Raw genomic sequence first — 16,076 nt, forward strand, 5'->3', positions numbered from 1 at the left:
CCTAATGTGCAGAATGTCTAAAGGGAAACAGCAAGTCTAAACACTTATGATGAGCTAGTTCTGTTTGTGACTGGTAAATGAGATTTACTCCAGACGAAGGTGAAGATATGTTCCCATGGCATACCTGTCCCACTGCGCTGGGTCTGCAACCAGCTGGTATCCTGTGATCACGTCCCACCTCAGCAGCACCATCTGTTGCAGATTTCCTTCAGTATGTATGACAGGAAAACCCGAAAGCTCTCTGGGCACACCCACAGCTTCGGTGGCAGTTTGTCAGCAGTTCTTTGGTCTGGCTCTCTGTGCAGCCCCACCACCGCGAGTGGCAGCACCGGGCAAGCAGCAGGAATGGTGGCCAGCAGCTGGAGGGCTGTGAGCTGGCTGCGGCCACAACGCGGGGCAGCTGCACCTCTCCCACTGCAGGAGGGGAAGCAGACAGGAGCCCTGGATAAGATTGGGTATTTGGGGGAGGGAAAAAGAGTTAAGATTATCTAGGCACTCCAAAGGTTTTCTGAAAACATGGTATAGAACAAATGTACTAAATGGAGTATACTTAGGTGCTTTGTGAAGGAAGATCAGAGGAGCATCCTTGTAAGAGGACATTTTCTCTATTGCGTGAATAATTAAGCAGTAGTAGTGGTTTGCCTTTAGGCAACAGTACTACCATAAAGTAGACATCAGTAATACAGATAGTTATAATGAAATAAGAAACTATTATGGGTCAAGGATTTAAAATCTCACAGAAGAGGGACACTTCTTTTGACCTTTATGGAGAGCTGAAAGGCATCTACAACAGGCTTTGCACCCACTGAACCAGCATCTTGGCAAAGCAGGAGGCAAGCAGGATTTTAATTTTCAGGCATGGGAGCCTCTTGGTCCTGCCACAGCCTCACGGGATGGTTGAGGTTGGGAGGGACCTCTGGATGTCACCCGGTCCAACCCCCTGCTTGAGCAGGGACACCCGGAGCAGGATGCCCAGGACCATGTCTGGGTGGCTTTTGAAGACCTCCAAGGAGGGACACACCACTCACTGGGTTACCTGTGCCACTGCTCCATCACCTGCACAGTGAAGAAGTGCTTCCTGATGTTTAGGTAATGTAGTAAAGCAAAACAGATCCCTATTACCCCTGCAGGGCATTGCCCCACTTGACTGCCTCTCTTCCCTTGTTCTGCAGCAGGGCTGGATGACTACAAGGTCTGTGAAGAAGAAGAAGAGAAGCGTTGCTTGTACTGGTCAAGTTCCTTATCTGCAAGACTTGCTGTAGTGTGTGAAAATGGAAAAGAAACAATTATCCCATAATTGTGCTTTCTAACTGAGATTGCTTTTCAAAGCAATGATGATAAGTACATTCTGATCTCATCTTCATCCTCCATGAAACTTCTGCATCTCAACTGCCTGACTCCAGCAGTCCTGGTAGGGCAGCAGAGAAACAGGATGCTAGGCAGAGCTCCCTCTCTGCACACTTACTTTGCCTTCCCCCTTGCAAGTCTCCTGCATACATTTAATTCTCTTCTGCTGAGCTCTGTGCTGTAACGCAGAAGGAGAGCATAGTGCCTTTGATGATCTGATCTAAATAGCAAGTTGTCATCTGAATTAAAAGGGACAGACTGCAGCAGATGAAAGAGAAGCAATATGCTTATTTTCTGGTCTGGCAGTGCTGTTATTCCACCTGTGTCCCAAGCCCATATACAAATAATTGGGAATTTGCTGTCTTAATGGCTGTTGTTTTTTTATTGTACCTCTGTGGCTGTGTGGGTGAATGCGAAAAGGTTTTTGCACATGTATATATGCATTTTTGGTAGACACTGCACAGCTAAAGCCTCTTTTAATTTTCTCTCTAATTTATTTTTAATTTTGTAAACCCCCAGGGGTAAATCCTTATTATATGATGTAAAATCATCTCTTCTACAAAGCAGCTTATTTGTTGATTTTTAATTTGAGCCAGCAGAGGCAAAGCTGTAGCTTTTTTTTTTTTTTTTTTTTTTTCAAACACTAAAGCTCCTCTGTATATATAACTGTCAGGAGTGTGGTTCACTGCAAAATTAGTAAAAAACACAAACAAACAAAAAAAGAAATCCAAACCTGTCCTTCTCAAAAGAACAAAGAGAGGATTTGTACTTCTCTGTGTTAACAGTATGTTAGACCTCTGAATCTAAAAACATTCATAATACGCAGTTTGCCTTTAACTTTGCAGTACATTTGGATTAGGCTGAGTATGAAGGCTCAAATTCTCAAAAGCTCAAGCACTGACAGAAGTTAGGGCTTTGTTTTCATTTTTTGAAAGGGGATCTCCATCACAAAATGGCACTATCTAGATGGCATTACTCCATGCACTCACATTAATGCGTGTTCACTGACACTGATATGTTCTGTTGGCTTGCAGTAAGTGTTGCCTTTAAGCTAACCAGCACCCGTCTGTTTTATTGTTTATAGGACTGGCTGGAAGCCTTAGTCACAGCCCTATTGAGATAATAACAAAAACACACAATTTGACATAATCTCTCATGCCTTTACATTCAGTGGGAGAGATGTTTGTTTTCAAAACACTGGTTGTCTCATCCTAAACAATCCAGCTGGAATATGTCAGGTGAATAATGCTTTAAAATGCCTTACCAGCTAGGTCAGATTTAGGCATCTACATTTGGTCCTTCTGTCGTACAACTCATAATGCCCAATTAATGAATTTGCTTTGATTTTTCATCAAGGAAAAGAGAGAGAGAGAAAAAAAATGCCTTTCTTTGTTTTGTTTGTAATTGAGTGGTGTTTTTTTTTTTTTTTTCCCTCGGGTTGTAAGGCAAAGGTGATGTTTATTCCCAGTTCGGCTGTAGACTTTTGAATGAACCTCTTGATGCCCTCTAGTTCTCTTTTGAGTCTCTGCAAGTAGAGGCTTACCTACCTAACTGCTATCCCATTTCCCTTCTCTGTGTTGTCACTGTATTCACAGAAGATGCCATCTGTCTGTAATTATTGTCCAGAGGTCCTCTCCTGCTGCCGCACCTTCTCCAGACTGTCTTGCATCACTGCCTTCTGCTGGGTCTCTCTTGCAGAACAGTGATATGTCAATATGGTGCTTGATTTCAGCCCCATCCCAAAACCAGGACTCCACTCACCTCTTCCTTGACTTGTCCATAGCTTTGGGTTAAAACCCACTACAGATGTTCATCTTTCTCCTGCCCTCTTCACAGAAAGCCTCCCACTTTAAGAGCAATTCATTGCCTCTATGAATTTTGATGACAATGCCAAAGAAATAGAGGAGAGTAAACAAGTAACAGCCCCCAAATTAACAATGTATTAAACATGGTAGAAGCTAATGTGGACAAAAGGACCCATGTCAGAAACCAGACCTGTGAATGGAAGCAAAGACAAAGTGTGTTCCACAGAGAAAGATGCAGCTTGTGCACAAGATTTTTTTCCAGGAACAAATTCTCTATTTTATCTCTGTCATGCTGAATGCCTGTATGTCTCTCTGCTTTCCACTGGGTGAGACAAAGACACTTGCTGTGAAGCTAAACCAATGTTCATCAGAGCTGCACGGTGCCTGCATAAATTCATTTTGTCATTGCTTTTTGCTCTGCAGAGCCTTCTCAGCTCAACCTGATCTTTTGAAGTTGGGAACATCTCAGAGATTTATATCAAAATACCACTTGCCATATATTTTTCTTATTTCTGTCATTAGCCCAGCAAGGGTTGAGAAAACAAAAGGGAGAATTATGAATGTCAGTTAAAACTGTAGATCCATTAATTTCCACCTCTGGAAACTCTGACTTTACCTTTTAGCCAGAGCTTATGCCTATACATTGCTTTTCATAGCTAACTTATTTGGCTACATCTGAACAGTACAGTGACCTGTGGTTGGAAGCTGAAGCTGGAGAAAGAAAGCACTGACAAACCAAAGGCACCACAGCTTCCCTGAGATTTGTCCTTAGTCCTTGGCCAGGGAGCCTAATGCCAGGCTCAGAAGCTTGAGCCTGCTTCTTCTGTCTGCTTTGTAGGTAGGGGGCTAACTATCAAAAGCAGGCTTAAGTGGGATTTTTGCTGTTGGAATAAAGACTACTGTGACACTGAGAGCTCTGTACTGCCCAGTAGTTTGATGTCTTTGTATTTTAAGCATTCTCAAAATTTGCTCTGAAATGCCTTTCAATTGTCTTAGTGTTTTTCAGTTGGTATTTTAAAGGTGTTATCTGGGCAGCACAAAAATTAGAGAGAGTTTCAGTACCTGGGAAGGATTTATCTGCATGTTTTACACTGATTTTAGTAGGAGTTAGGACATCTAATCTCAAATGCTTCTTTTGAAAATACGTCCCTAAATGTTCTGCAAAATAAGATCTAAAACTTTCCTCTTTCTGCTTGCTCATAACAAATACACAAATCTAGTCATAATTCATGCCTGAAATGTATTGTTCCTGAACCCCAGTGCAAACAAAGGGTGGGAATTTCTTTTTAGTGAAAGTTCTCCTGTGAGTTGGTGGTAACAGGAAAGTGTGGTGTACTTGAATGTACTGACTCATTCTTACTTAGGGTCTTAAATAATTAGCCTCCTCACTGTCTTGTTTCAGCTTATTGAGAGAGAGAAAGAAAGAGAAAAAGAGAAAAAGGAAGGAAGGAAGGAAGGAAGGAAGGAAGGAAGGAAGGAAGGAAGGAAGGAAGGAAGGAAGGAAGGAAGGAAGGAAGGAAGGAAGGAAGGGAGGGAGGGAGGGAGGGAGGGAGGAAGGAAGGGAGGAAGGAAGGAAGGAAGGACAGGAAATAAAGCTTTTTAGCATTTACAGTTGTGCATTGTGTCATTATCACTGTAATAATTATGTTGTTGCCTAATTATATTCTACTAGATGTGTGTATATATGTGAGTGTTAATGAACATGCAGATTATTCAGATGCTTTGTTGAGGTAAATATCCATTCAAGTCAGTTGGTGGAGCCAAGATGTACCAGCTCAGATTTTGAATGAATTTCTGAAGTAATTATCCATTTTTCTGTGTTTGCATTCATGAGATTTGTGATAATCCTGTGCTCTGGAGAGCCTGCCATTTCTTACAGTCTCATGGTATGCATATCACCAGGTTCTGTTTGAACCCGAGAACGAACCCACTCGTAATGGTGGAAAATGATGAGGGAGAATTGGGAAGCCTGAGCAAGTTTTGGTGCCAACTGACAGTAATGTTCCCTTTCTTCTGTATTTTCCACAGCTTATTTTGATGATCACAGACACTTGGAAATGCTGCAGCAAAAGGAACAATTCTCAAGATAGTGGATTTCTTTTTAAACTTTCGAGACAGTTCAAATTCTGTTTCTGGTTCTTTCACAGCACAGGTCAAGCCCACTTAGATCCCTGTTAGGGCTGCACACTCTTAAAGACATAAAATCTTACCGTGCTCACTAACAATCAGTTTGCCCAGCCCCTTTCACAGCGGGGTCCCATTGTGACTGGAGCATACTGTCATGCAAATAAGTACCAGGTTTGCCCACCCTCACTAATGAGCTGGTTTCTTTTTCACTGAGAGCAATAATAATCCCTAGCCTAGCATGAGGACTGCTTTGACCTTTTGAAAGTTGTGGGTTTGATCTGCAGGCTGTATTGTACTGTCAGTCTTTACATGGTGGAAATTAAGTCTTGGGTGATTGGCAGGGCTCCCATGCAAGGCACCACAGAGCAAACCTGCCTCCTTCAGAAGCTGGTCCAGGGAGCAGAGAAACCTGTCATGCAGTCTGTCTGTCCATCTCAGCGCAGCCATCCTACAAACAAGTCTGGTACTTTGGACCCCTAGGATCTTAGTAGCTATCCTTTGATCAGGATCTGTAGTCTGCCCAGAAGTTTTGCTATTGCTGGCCTGCCCTCATATCCCATCATAGTTACAAACACTGGTAATCCCCCACTTGTGGCAAGAAGCATCATGTGTAATGCAGCATTTACCAGTGTGTGTGGAAAGTATAAGTGTAGGTAATAACAGCTCTGTTCTTTAGCAATTTATAAGTGTATATATACATGTTTGTGTGTATAAAAGTAAAACTAAGAACACTTCTACAGCCTGCCCGAGTTGCCCTTGTTTTTGCTGGCATTGTTTACATCTCAAATGAAGTGGCAGCCTGGCCTTCACAACTTACTTTGCCAAGCTGGCTGTTTTCATTTCTGTAAGACAAGTAGGGTGTATTAGTTTTCACCTCCTTGCCATACCTAGTAATATATAGTGCTTTTCAGCCACATATTGTAAATGCAAGATATCTTCTAGATAATTTCTCTTGACATGCAGGTACTTTGTGCATATAAACCTAACTCTTTTACATAAATCTTCTTTTCACTCTCTCCCTTTTATTTTTATTTTTTTTAACCACAGGAGAAGAAAACTTGCTGGCAATTTTGAAAAGGAGATGGTGGAAGTACATGATCCTAGGGATAATAGATATAGAAGCCAATTACCTGGTTGTCAAAGCTTATCAGTACACCACTCTTACTAGTGTACAGGTAAGTACACAAAGGATTTTCTCTTTTTGAGGTAATATAACAGGCATGATGTGATCAATGTTTCAGCTTCCATTGGCTTCAGTACACTGACAGCTAGTTCCTTCCTGTATCTTCTCTGTGGTTTTTAATGCGGTCTCACAAGACATTTTGTTCATATTGTACTAGTTTTATTGGTCAGTATTTTCCAAACTGTACAAAACCTCACTGTCTTTCATGTTATTGGGCTGTGCTAAACCACACATAATCACATTTTTGACCTAATCTTAATTTGTTCCTTCAAGGAAATATTTTCATATAGGAAGATATGTTTTCTTTTCATTTCTGTTGGACTTGGAAACAATACAAGCACTTCCTTTAGAATTCGGTAATCAGGTCTGAGTGTAAAACTTGTCATTAAGTAAAATTAATGTAGATGTGATGAAGAAGTCTTACACAAGTAGTTTGGTGTATTATGTTATATAATTGCAGCTATCAAAAGTGTATCTTCCCTTAAAAAAAATGTACACGCAGTGAAAAAAAACTAGGGTGGAGACTTCTCCAAAAATCTAACCCGTATATTTTAAATACAGGCACCAAAGACTGAGTCTTCTTTCCTTTGAAATGCAGCAGTGAATAATAGAAACATTTTTAAGAAAATGGAAATTGTCTGTCCTGGGAAATCATTACATACTTCATTGCTACTTGTTCTAAAACAAACCTACTCCTTTTTTTACATTATGTCTAAATCACTGGGCAACCCTAGGTAGTGTTCAGGTTATTTTACACCTTATTTGCCTGAAGTTTGCTTTAGAGCCAGTAAAATAATAGAGTAGCACTTAAAGTTCTGCAAAACCAAAGCTAATTAGGAATATATCTCTTCCACATTTGAACAAGTGATACTGGAAAACACTGAGCATGTTTATCTGAATAAGAAGCAAAACCAGAAGAAAACTATAAATCCAAGGAATCTGAATCTTAGATCTAATCTAAATATTCACAAATGCCTCTACCATTGGAGTCATTTGAGAATTTTTTGAGAATTCGTTGAAGCATTCCCAGACTATTTAATAACACTTTTAACACTGTTCCACATCATATTAGTCAGTACAGAGTAAAACATAAATCCAACTGAATACTGTCTGATTTTATAGCTACTAAAAGCCTCCAATAGAAAAGCAAAAGCTGAACTGCTTCTTTTGCATGTTCACTTATAGCATGTAGGAATAATGGCCTTAGTAAGGCAATCTAGGTCATTAAATCCCATCTCCTGCAGCCACCAACAAGCGTGTTTCAGAGGTCTGGCTGCATCCATGAAAGGACAGTTTAAGGGCATTGCCAGTGTCTCAGCTGAATTTGTTAGCTGAAATGAGCCCCTGAGAGATAGGAAGGATAGAAGATGAGAACTGTCATACGATACAGGCAGCTTTGTCTATTTAGACCTCTTCCACATAAAGTTTGCAACAGAACTCAGTTCTCTTTCCCCTAGAAAGAAAGCCTAGAAAATGGCTTGAAAGAGGGAAGAGGTAGAAGCTCAAATGTCATCAGGTGTTTTTCCAGGAGTGAGGAGTGCAAAATCTCCTTTTCCCCCAGCTGTCCTGGATTGCTCAAATACACATGGAGCGACTCAAGAATATATGCTGCATTTTAAACTCACTTCATGACATAATTTGAATGAGCTTCTAAGTATAGAGAAACCCCAAGACATGGTCAGAATGGTTAGCATATGAGCTAACACATTAAGATGTTGAATCACATGTTTGGTAAGTTGTAGACAAACAAGACCCTATTTCACCTGGCGATGAAACAGAAGGAGCTCGGGAGATTATTCAGCCTGAAACCACATTAGTCTAATTGGTATGAAATGGAAAGTAAAAGGTGTAAAATAGCCAGCTGCTCCTAGAATCTGGTTTCTGAAGGAGCAAACACGACTACTCTGCTGAAAGGATCTTCTGAAAGACATCATCCTACCAGAGCACTATGTGGGAGGCCATAAATGCTCACAGGTACCAAGTCTTTTGTGATGGGGAGAAAATAAGAGACCTTAATTTTTTAGACTTATTAACAGATTGAAATTTGTAAGTGAGAAATTTTGCAGTGTTTTTATAGTGGTGGTAAATGGACTGTTTCAGCAGGAAAACAGTTTTATAGCACATACCTTTTCCACATGATATCTGTGCTCTATCATCCAAAACTAACATATGAATGTACTGGACTTGTGGTGCTTTTAGGCACAGAACATTAAGCTGCTCCCAGCTAAAAGCCAAAGTTTAAAAGTTTAACTGTAAAAATATACCTTTATTGCAATGGATCTGCAGTTCTGCTTTCACTGGACAACTCCAAGCACTCAACAACTTTGTTAGCCAAGTAGCTCTGAACTCAGTAGTATCAATATTTCTGGTTAAAACTACATCTCACAGCCCTGCCAACCCTCCCAACATTATCTCATTGTGGTTGCAGAAAAAGACTGAAAATGGTGCTCTACTTCTACCTGCTATTTTGCACCCAGATCTTTCCTAAATTTTACTTTAAATTTTCCTTTAAGAGATCTTGGGTTGGGAAAACAGAATTTTCTGATAAAGTTTCTTATAGGTCTTTTACCAGTTTCCTTCAGAACCACAGTGAGCAAGGACACAAAGGCATAAATCAGAGATTAATATGGTACCTGACCTTTGCTTTTGGATGTGCTTCTGTTTGTTTCAAATCCTTGGTTACTCTATAATTATTGTCCGAGAACGTGGTGCTCAGCTCCACCATGAGATGAAAACAGAACTGTACAGCCTAAAAATGTGGAATTTTCCTTTTTTTTTTTTTAAAAAAAAAAAAAAAAAAAAAAGAGAAAGAAAGAACTTCAAACAGAAAAGACCTCACTTATAAACTGACATAAAATAATCAAATTGAATACCAATCCATTGTTCGTTTCAGACTCCAAGGCTTCAGCTAAGGATAAAATCCAAGGTACCCTTTAGGTACCTAATTTTTATATATCTAAAATGCTGTGGACAGCTAGCATCTCTTGATCTGTGTATACATGTACTAACCTGGTGTTGAGAGCATGTTCCTGGGATGTGAAAACTTGCATTTGAATCTCACAGGTTGCTCTTTCTTTGTAGCTTCATGTTCATTCATTGCATGCATAGAGTGCTTCTGTATTGATGGCTTTTGCTACCTAAACACCTGCCCCCATTTTAAAATTCAAAAGCTAAGTATTCCTGCATCGAAGTAGCCTGAAGAACACAATTTATTAGAGATGATCTTAGCATACCTCAAGTGCTTACAGGAAGTCTGAAGTGCTTTCTGAATTACAAAGGTAGAGCCACTGTTTACATATAGTCATAGCTGTTAAAACAATACATAAGGGGCTTGAGTTAATTCCATCTCACCTGGGGGGGGACTGAAACTCAACCATCACACATCCAGGAAAATGCTCAGAACACCAGCCTTGTAAGTGAAGATTGTCTCCTAAAGTGTACTTTAAAGAAGACTAATTATACACCATGTAAAAGGTGAAGCAGTTTGTCCAGGGATTAACTTAGACTTCCAAAAACACATAGCTCAATAATTGCCAGAGATCAGCCACACTTAATGCTCTTGGGTGCATTTGTTCTGATTCACAGATAGCCAAAAACTTTTATTTTTATTTACTCTTTGATGTAATTGATCTAAATTGCACTAGATTTTGCAATCTTCTTGAACATCAGTAGTAGCAGGTGCAGTAAACAGTCCCATGTATACTAGAACTAGATCCTGTAGATTTATTTTAAAACTATACACCTAAGTTCCAAGACTGCCTGTGGTAATACCTTCCATACTTAACCTGACTGTTTTTAAGACAACTCTGATGTAGGCGTGTGGAAGGTTTAATAATTATTTAGGAAGGATGTTTTAACTACTGTTAGAGACATCTTTTATGCAGCAAATAAAATTAGTTACCCCAGAGGGAATTAAAAGATTCTGAAGTTCTTGCAATTATTTAGATAATTTTTTTTTTTTTTTTGAAACTATGCTTGGACTTTGACTTCGACATTTGTAACCATAGCTTCCATATAAGAGTTTTCTCATCATATCAGGCTGCATTACGAGGAAGACTGTCCTCTCCCTTCTCCCTCTTTGCCCCCACAGTAATTAGCTCTCCTTTCTGCAAATACAATTTTCTATCCACCTGCATATCACACTGTTGTGTTGTTCTTCCTAGTGGTACTGTAATCCTTTTTCCCTGTTGCGACATCATCCAGACTATTTGTGCAATGTCTTTCAAGATGGAACTGTGGAATATGCATCCAGTGTCACAGAAATAAGGCATTGTCAAAGACAGAGCAATGTTTCCAAACAGTGATTTATGTGGTAATTTATTCCTTGGGCAATCAAGCTTTTGATTGGCATGATGAAAACAAAGGTAGTAAAAGCTGGGATTTACAGACACCAAGAGACAGACGATAAAATTTCGGTGCTGATGTTCTCAGCTACTCTTAGATCACTGTGAGCCTCAGCAGTACATCATACTTCCAATTACCTGTGGCAGTTTTCATACCTCAACAACTGCCACCAGAAAAGGAAAGAAGTCAGCGGTAGGTGCTTATTATAGAAGTGCTGGTTGGCAATAGGCTTTGCTTTGTTCTCGGTCCCCACGGACTCAATGTGCATTGAGGCAGAAGGTTTGAGATAATTTTGAAGCAAATCTGGGAGGTGATGAGCAGGGGATTTGTAATATTGAAGCTGTTGATCCACCTTGCCCAGCACTCACTAATGTGAAATATCTCAGAAGCAGAGAGAAATTCCACTCCCTCCCTACCTCCCCGCATCCCATGCATGTAAGATTGACCATATTTTCCTGTTTTGCTTCAGGGCAGTGAGGGAATAGTGCAATGTTAATCAGGTTTGCAGAATGGTGTTGTGCCTACCATACATTTATACTGTGAGGGTCTGTGGGGTGTAGCTTGCATTTGTTTTTTATCATATTTTGAGTTGTTGTTCTGTCTTTTAGCTGTTACAAACCCATAGCTCACAAACCAGCCCCCTTCAGTCTCTCTCCATGTTTTTGGAGTAAGCTTAACAGCAGGTATCCAGAGCTCCTGCCTCTCATAGCAAATTTCACTCCAAGCCAAGCTTTTCACTAACATAAATATGCAAAATCTCATTAAAGTCAGTGAAGCTGTGCCCATTACAAAAGCAGAGATTTTGGCGTTCTGTGCCTATTTTGCATATTCTTGCAGGTGAAATACAAAAGCAAAGTATTTGCTGTGGGAGACATCCATGATTTTTCCTAGGCCATGTCAGAAGCTAATCCTCTGCATAGTTTACAGCAACTGGTGACAGAGAAGTTTCTAATAAGTAACCTTGAGAAAAGGGCTTTCAAAGCCCATATTCAGTCATCTTATTTGGGAGGGAAGCAAAGCAGAAAAGACATTTTTTTCTACAGAAGTATGTGACTGCTGGGGCAGCTGTCTGCTGTCTTAGAATGAGTGAATGGCTTCTTAGAATTAAAATGGCTTCTTCTGCCAGTGGTGGCTACAGTCAAAGAAGGAAGCTGGATAAAGGAAAGGCCATTTCAGTAGCCGGTTTGTTTGTACTCTTCCTTCACTATGGTATTTGAGCAGATCTCACAAAAGCATAGCTAGAGTGCATATTATAAGAGGAAGGGATGAAGAGGTGTGTCCTAACATATATATATATATATAGTTTAATGAGTCAAGATGAGATTATTCATGTTGGTGGTAAAGAGTGTGCACATAAAGGATCAAGAGTAGAGGAACTGTGGGTTGGATGTGACCACCACTCTTCATTTAAATGACTGCAAGACCTCAATGAATTCCTTTTATGTACACAAAAAGCTGGAGACATAATAATCCTCGTCTCAGGTATTGGTGCATGTGAAGCAGGTGTAGGTGAAGGTCTTTCACTAGTGATAGTTTTGATGGAGTTCCACTTTCTGCGTGGAAAAAAGGAAAATTCTGGAAAAGAATTAAAGGAACTGATGAGAACATTTATAGAAACACCCATCATGTGGCCCAAAGAAAACTAGTTAAGAGACCTTGTGGGCCAAATATTAATTTAATTTAGAGAGACTTCAGACTGGGAGGTGTCTTATGGCTTTTGTTTCTTCCATGTAGTGAAAATAAACCTTTTTTACATTTTTTGTAAACAAATGACATTGTTAACAGTTTCTTTCACCGACCTATCTACCGACAGTACCCTATATTTTGGCTTAATGAAAGCATGAAGACTTCTAAAATTAATTCTGTAGGTACATAAAACCATTCAGGAAAGCAGTAAAATTGTAACAAAAGGTAGAAACACATCAGAAAACAAAACAAAAACAAAACAAAACAAAAGCTTCTTCTTTATTTGAATTGCTTAAAATAAATCTGTCAGAAACATCACCAGCATCCACACCTTCTTTGCAAAAGGTTTCAGTTTCAGGTCAGCATAATTGCTGAGCAGTTCCCCTGGCAGCTGGCAGCCAGCTCCATGAGGCTTCACGTCTCAGCTGGTTTTGTGCACGTGTAACTTATAGTGAAATCAAGAGAGTGTGGCATTGTGAAAGCAGTGGGAAAACTGGAACAGAGAGACTGCTGGAGTGGATGGCAAACTGTTTCTTCCTTTGACTGAAAAGCAAAATATGTGTCAGAAGGTGCATCTCTTCCTGGATATAGCACTTGCTGTTGCATTAAACTTACCAGTCCTCTTACTGCCTTTCAGTAGCCATCACATCTACTTGACAAGACAAAGTTGGGCGGTTGTGACACTGATCTCATTGATCTCGCTGCTCTGGAGAGCCAGCTGAATGGAGGGTGCAGCTGATTCTCTGCATGATTAGTTTGAGGGCAGCACTAATGAGAAACTCCTAATGTGAAAAAAAAAGGGCTTATAACTGGAGGAAAAAAAATAATGAATGTTTAAAAAGGAAGATTCAGCTCAGCTGCTCCCACAGGAAGCTTGCTGACCAGCTTTTTTCTTTTTGATATTGCTGCAGATCAGCAGTTCACCCTCTGTACTACAGACCTTTTCTCTAAAGCTTGCCAGCTCTCCTTTCCAACCACTAGCAGCACGTTCTTACTCTGTGTGTTCAGGCACACGCTGAATTTGTGAGATCAGAGACTGTGTGTTTATTGTTAGCAAGAGAGTGTTTGTGAGTCACAAGTATAATGAAGTGAGTGTGCTTTAACAAACGAATAAACAGAGGAAATAATTTTAATGTTGTGTACCAACAGACTCAGAGGCAGTGTAATATCTTTTAGAATCAAATAAGACTCTTCAATCTCTAAAGCAACACAGCATTTTTATAATAAAAGGTAGTTGCAGTAGAATGATATACCAATAGATTATAGATTATTATATCCTGCCTTCTGAAGTGACCCAATTCAGAGCTCTCAGTAAAGGAAGCCACAGAAAAATATGGCAAGGTCAAAGCAAAGAGCTGTTCTTCTGCTTCCCCCTGTACAGAATGTTCAAGCTGTCTGCACACTTTGATTTCAGTTTTCATATCTTTCCGTGGCAAAATAGGAAGCATGTTTTCCTTTAGTTCAGTGAGATCTGAAAACTTGTATGATTAAAATAGTATTTTTGACTAAAATCAGGTCACTCATTAATTTAACATAATGACAGGGTATATTCAGTACCTTTGAATAAGCAATTAAAAAGAAGGAAAATATAGAAGATAATTCCAAGTGAAATATTGGTAAATGATTGACCTTTATGTACTGTGAATGAAATTCAAGCAAAGCATAATTTATCTTAGTTATTATAGAAGTTTTATAGTTGGGAAAATGGCAATTAGATATAATGTATTTTATTAATCACTGAAAAGACAAATAACAAACAAAAGAAAAAGCAACAAAGAACATAAGAAAGCCCTATCACACATCAGGTAATCCATGATGGCACATCTTTTGTCTGTAGAATATATGTGCATTTTTTCTTCTGTTAGGCAGGTTTATTGGAAGAAAAAAGAAAGTCAGAGTGAATTCAGTCTGGAAGAACTGAAATGTAAAGCTACACCTTAAGGGTATTTAAGCAATATATCCTAGGTTATCTTGATGCTCATATTGTAGTAAGGTATTCTATCTACCCCATTGTTTAATTACAGGTGTAAACAAAGTACAATTCAAGAACTATGTAACGTCAATGGATGTTACCTGCATTCACTGTTTATATCTGATGATGCTGCAGTATTGCTAATAGCAGTTCGTGGGTCAGACCTTGGACTACTAGTCCCAAAGAGACATACGTTTTCGCACTGATGTCAGCATTAGCTGTTTGTGGCAGGTTCTGTTCATGCTTCCCTTGAAGTTAGTGCTTGAAAGAGACATCTTCACATACTTGAAAGCATAAGTGTGTTTAAATATTCATGAAATGAGAAGAATTTTTAAAATCTTCCTCAAAAAGACTCTTAGTTGGAATTTGCATGTTGAAGTACACATGCTGCAGGTAGAAGCAATTTTTAAAACTTGCTGCGGAAATCACACGAGCACCCTAATGCATACCTCATTTTCACAAGGAAATGTTCTTTTTGTGTGCTTAGCCCAGAGCAGGTAAAGCAGCCCAGAATAGACCTGCTGCCCACAATGCACATGTAGTGCCATGTCATTTGTGTGAGGTCTATATTCCAGGTGTTAGGGGTTAAAAATATCCAGAGTCACTCTGTGTCTCTTGAAAGACAGTAGTGAGTAACTGAAAGTTGACATCTTCATATTCTTAAATTTGTTCTTAAAAGCTGTTTTTGTAAGTGACTGGAGTTCCTGATCTTCCAAAATCAAATGTTTGCTCTAGTGATGGTTGCACAAAATAGAACCACCAGACACTGAGTTTTCAGTAGGACATAGTAACTGTTAGTGGAGGGGTTATAAGTAGTTTCTTAAAACACCTCTGTGTTTTCAAATTTCTGAAGTTTGTTCTTGAAGTTCTGGTTTTAGGGCTCTTGTCAGATCTGGGCTGTAGGCCATAAGAGCTGCTTAGGTGGGCACACGAGGGCAACTCGGCCTCTCTCTGCATGAAAAATGCACAGCCATGGAGGAGAGCCTCCCAGGGCAAGTGGTGTCCACCAAGAAGACCACAGTTGCTTGGCTGTCAGAAGAATTCAGCTGGCCACTGTTTTGTTCCCAGGCCTGGATGGAAAAGAGCTCGGTGAGAGATAAGGTCACAGCATGGAAACATTATTCCAATAGGCTGCAAACTGTCTATGGAAAAAAAAAAAAAAAAGAAGAAAGAAAGAAAAAAAAAAAAAAAAAAAGAAAAAACTTATAGCATATAAGTTATGTTTCTCAAGTGTGTTTTTACAAAACAAAAAAGATATTGAGTGTTAGGTCTGTTGTATGCTGTATACATTACGGACTCTTCAGAGGCAAAGCAGATTTCCTGTGCAAACCAAGGAACTCGTACAATTTCTGATGGTCTTTCAGCCATTGCTCCTCTTTGTGTTTGGTCTGTAAAGAACAGCATCATGAGGACTGCTGGAGGCAGTTTTCACTATAAAATGGCTTTGTCATGCCTTTTAGATCATTAGCTCTCATTTTCAATGCAGAACACTCTTTCAGCTTGGTCCTTTCCAATTTGTAGTTTTCCTCATCAGTTCTGCTGTGCTTTGGGACTGCCTGAGCCACCTGAGAGCTTGTGTGGTCCTGCTCATGAACCCTTTCTTTTCTGAAGG

The 16,076-nt window shown here is 39.7% G+C and overlaps 1 protein-coding gene across 1 annotated transcript in view; it reads left to right on the top strand.

The window, feature by feature from the left end:
- Nucleotides 1-16,076, top strand: part of SLC35F1 (solute carrier family 35 member F1) — a gene marked incomplete at both ends in the record, with an annotated part of 243,849 nt that overhangs the window by 187,950 nt on the left and 39,823 nt on the right. The window contains one exon of the mRNA XM_084285172.1: nt 6,327-6,454. Within this exon, the coding sequence (XP_084141298.1) occupies nt 6,327-6,454 (128 nt within the window). The remainder of the gene's footprint in view (nt 1-6,326; nt 6,455-16,076) is intronic.

This window comes from Netta rufina (assembly GCF_964035555.1).
Source record: "Netta rufina genome assembly, chromosome: 3".
NCBI classification, from domain to species: domain Eukaryota; kingdom Metazoa; phylum Chordata; class Aves; order Anseriformes; family Anatidae; genus Netta; species Netta rufina.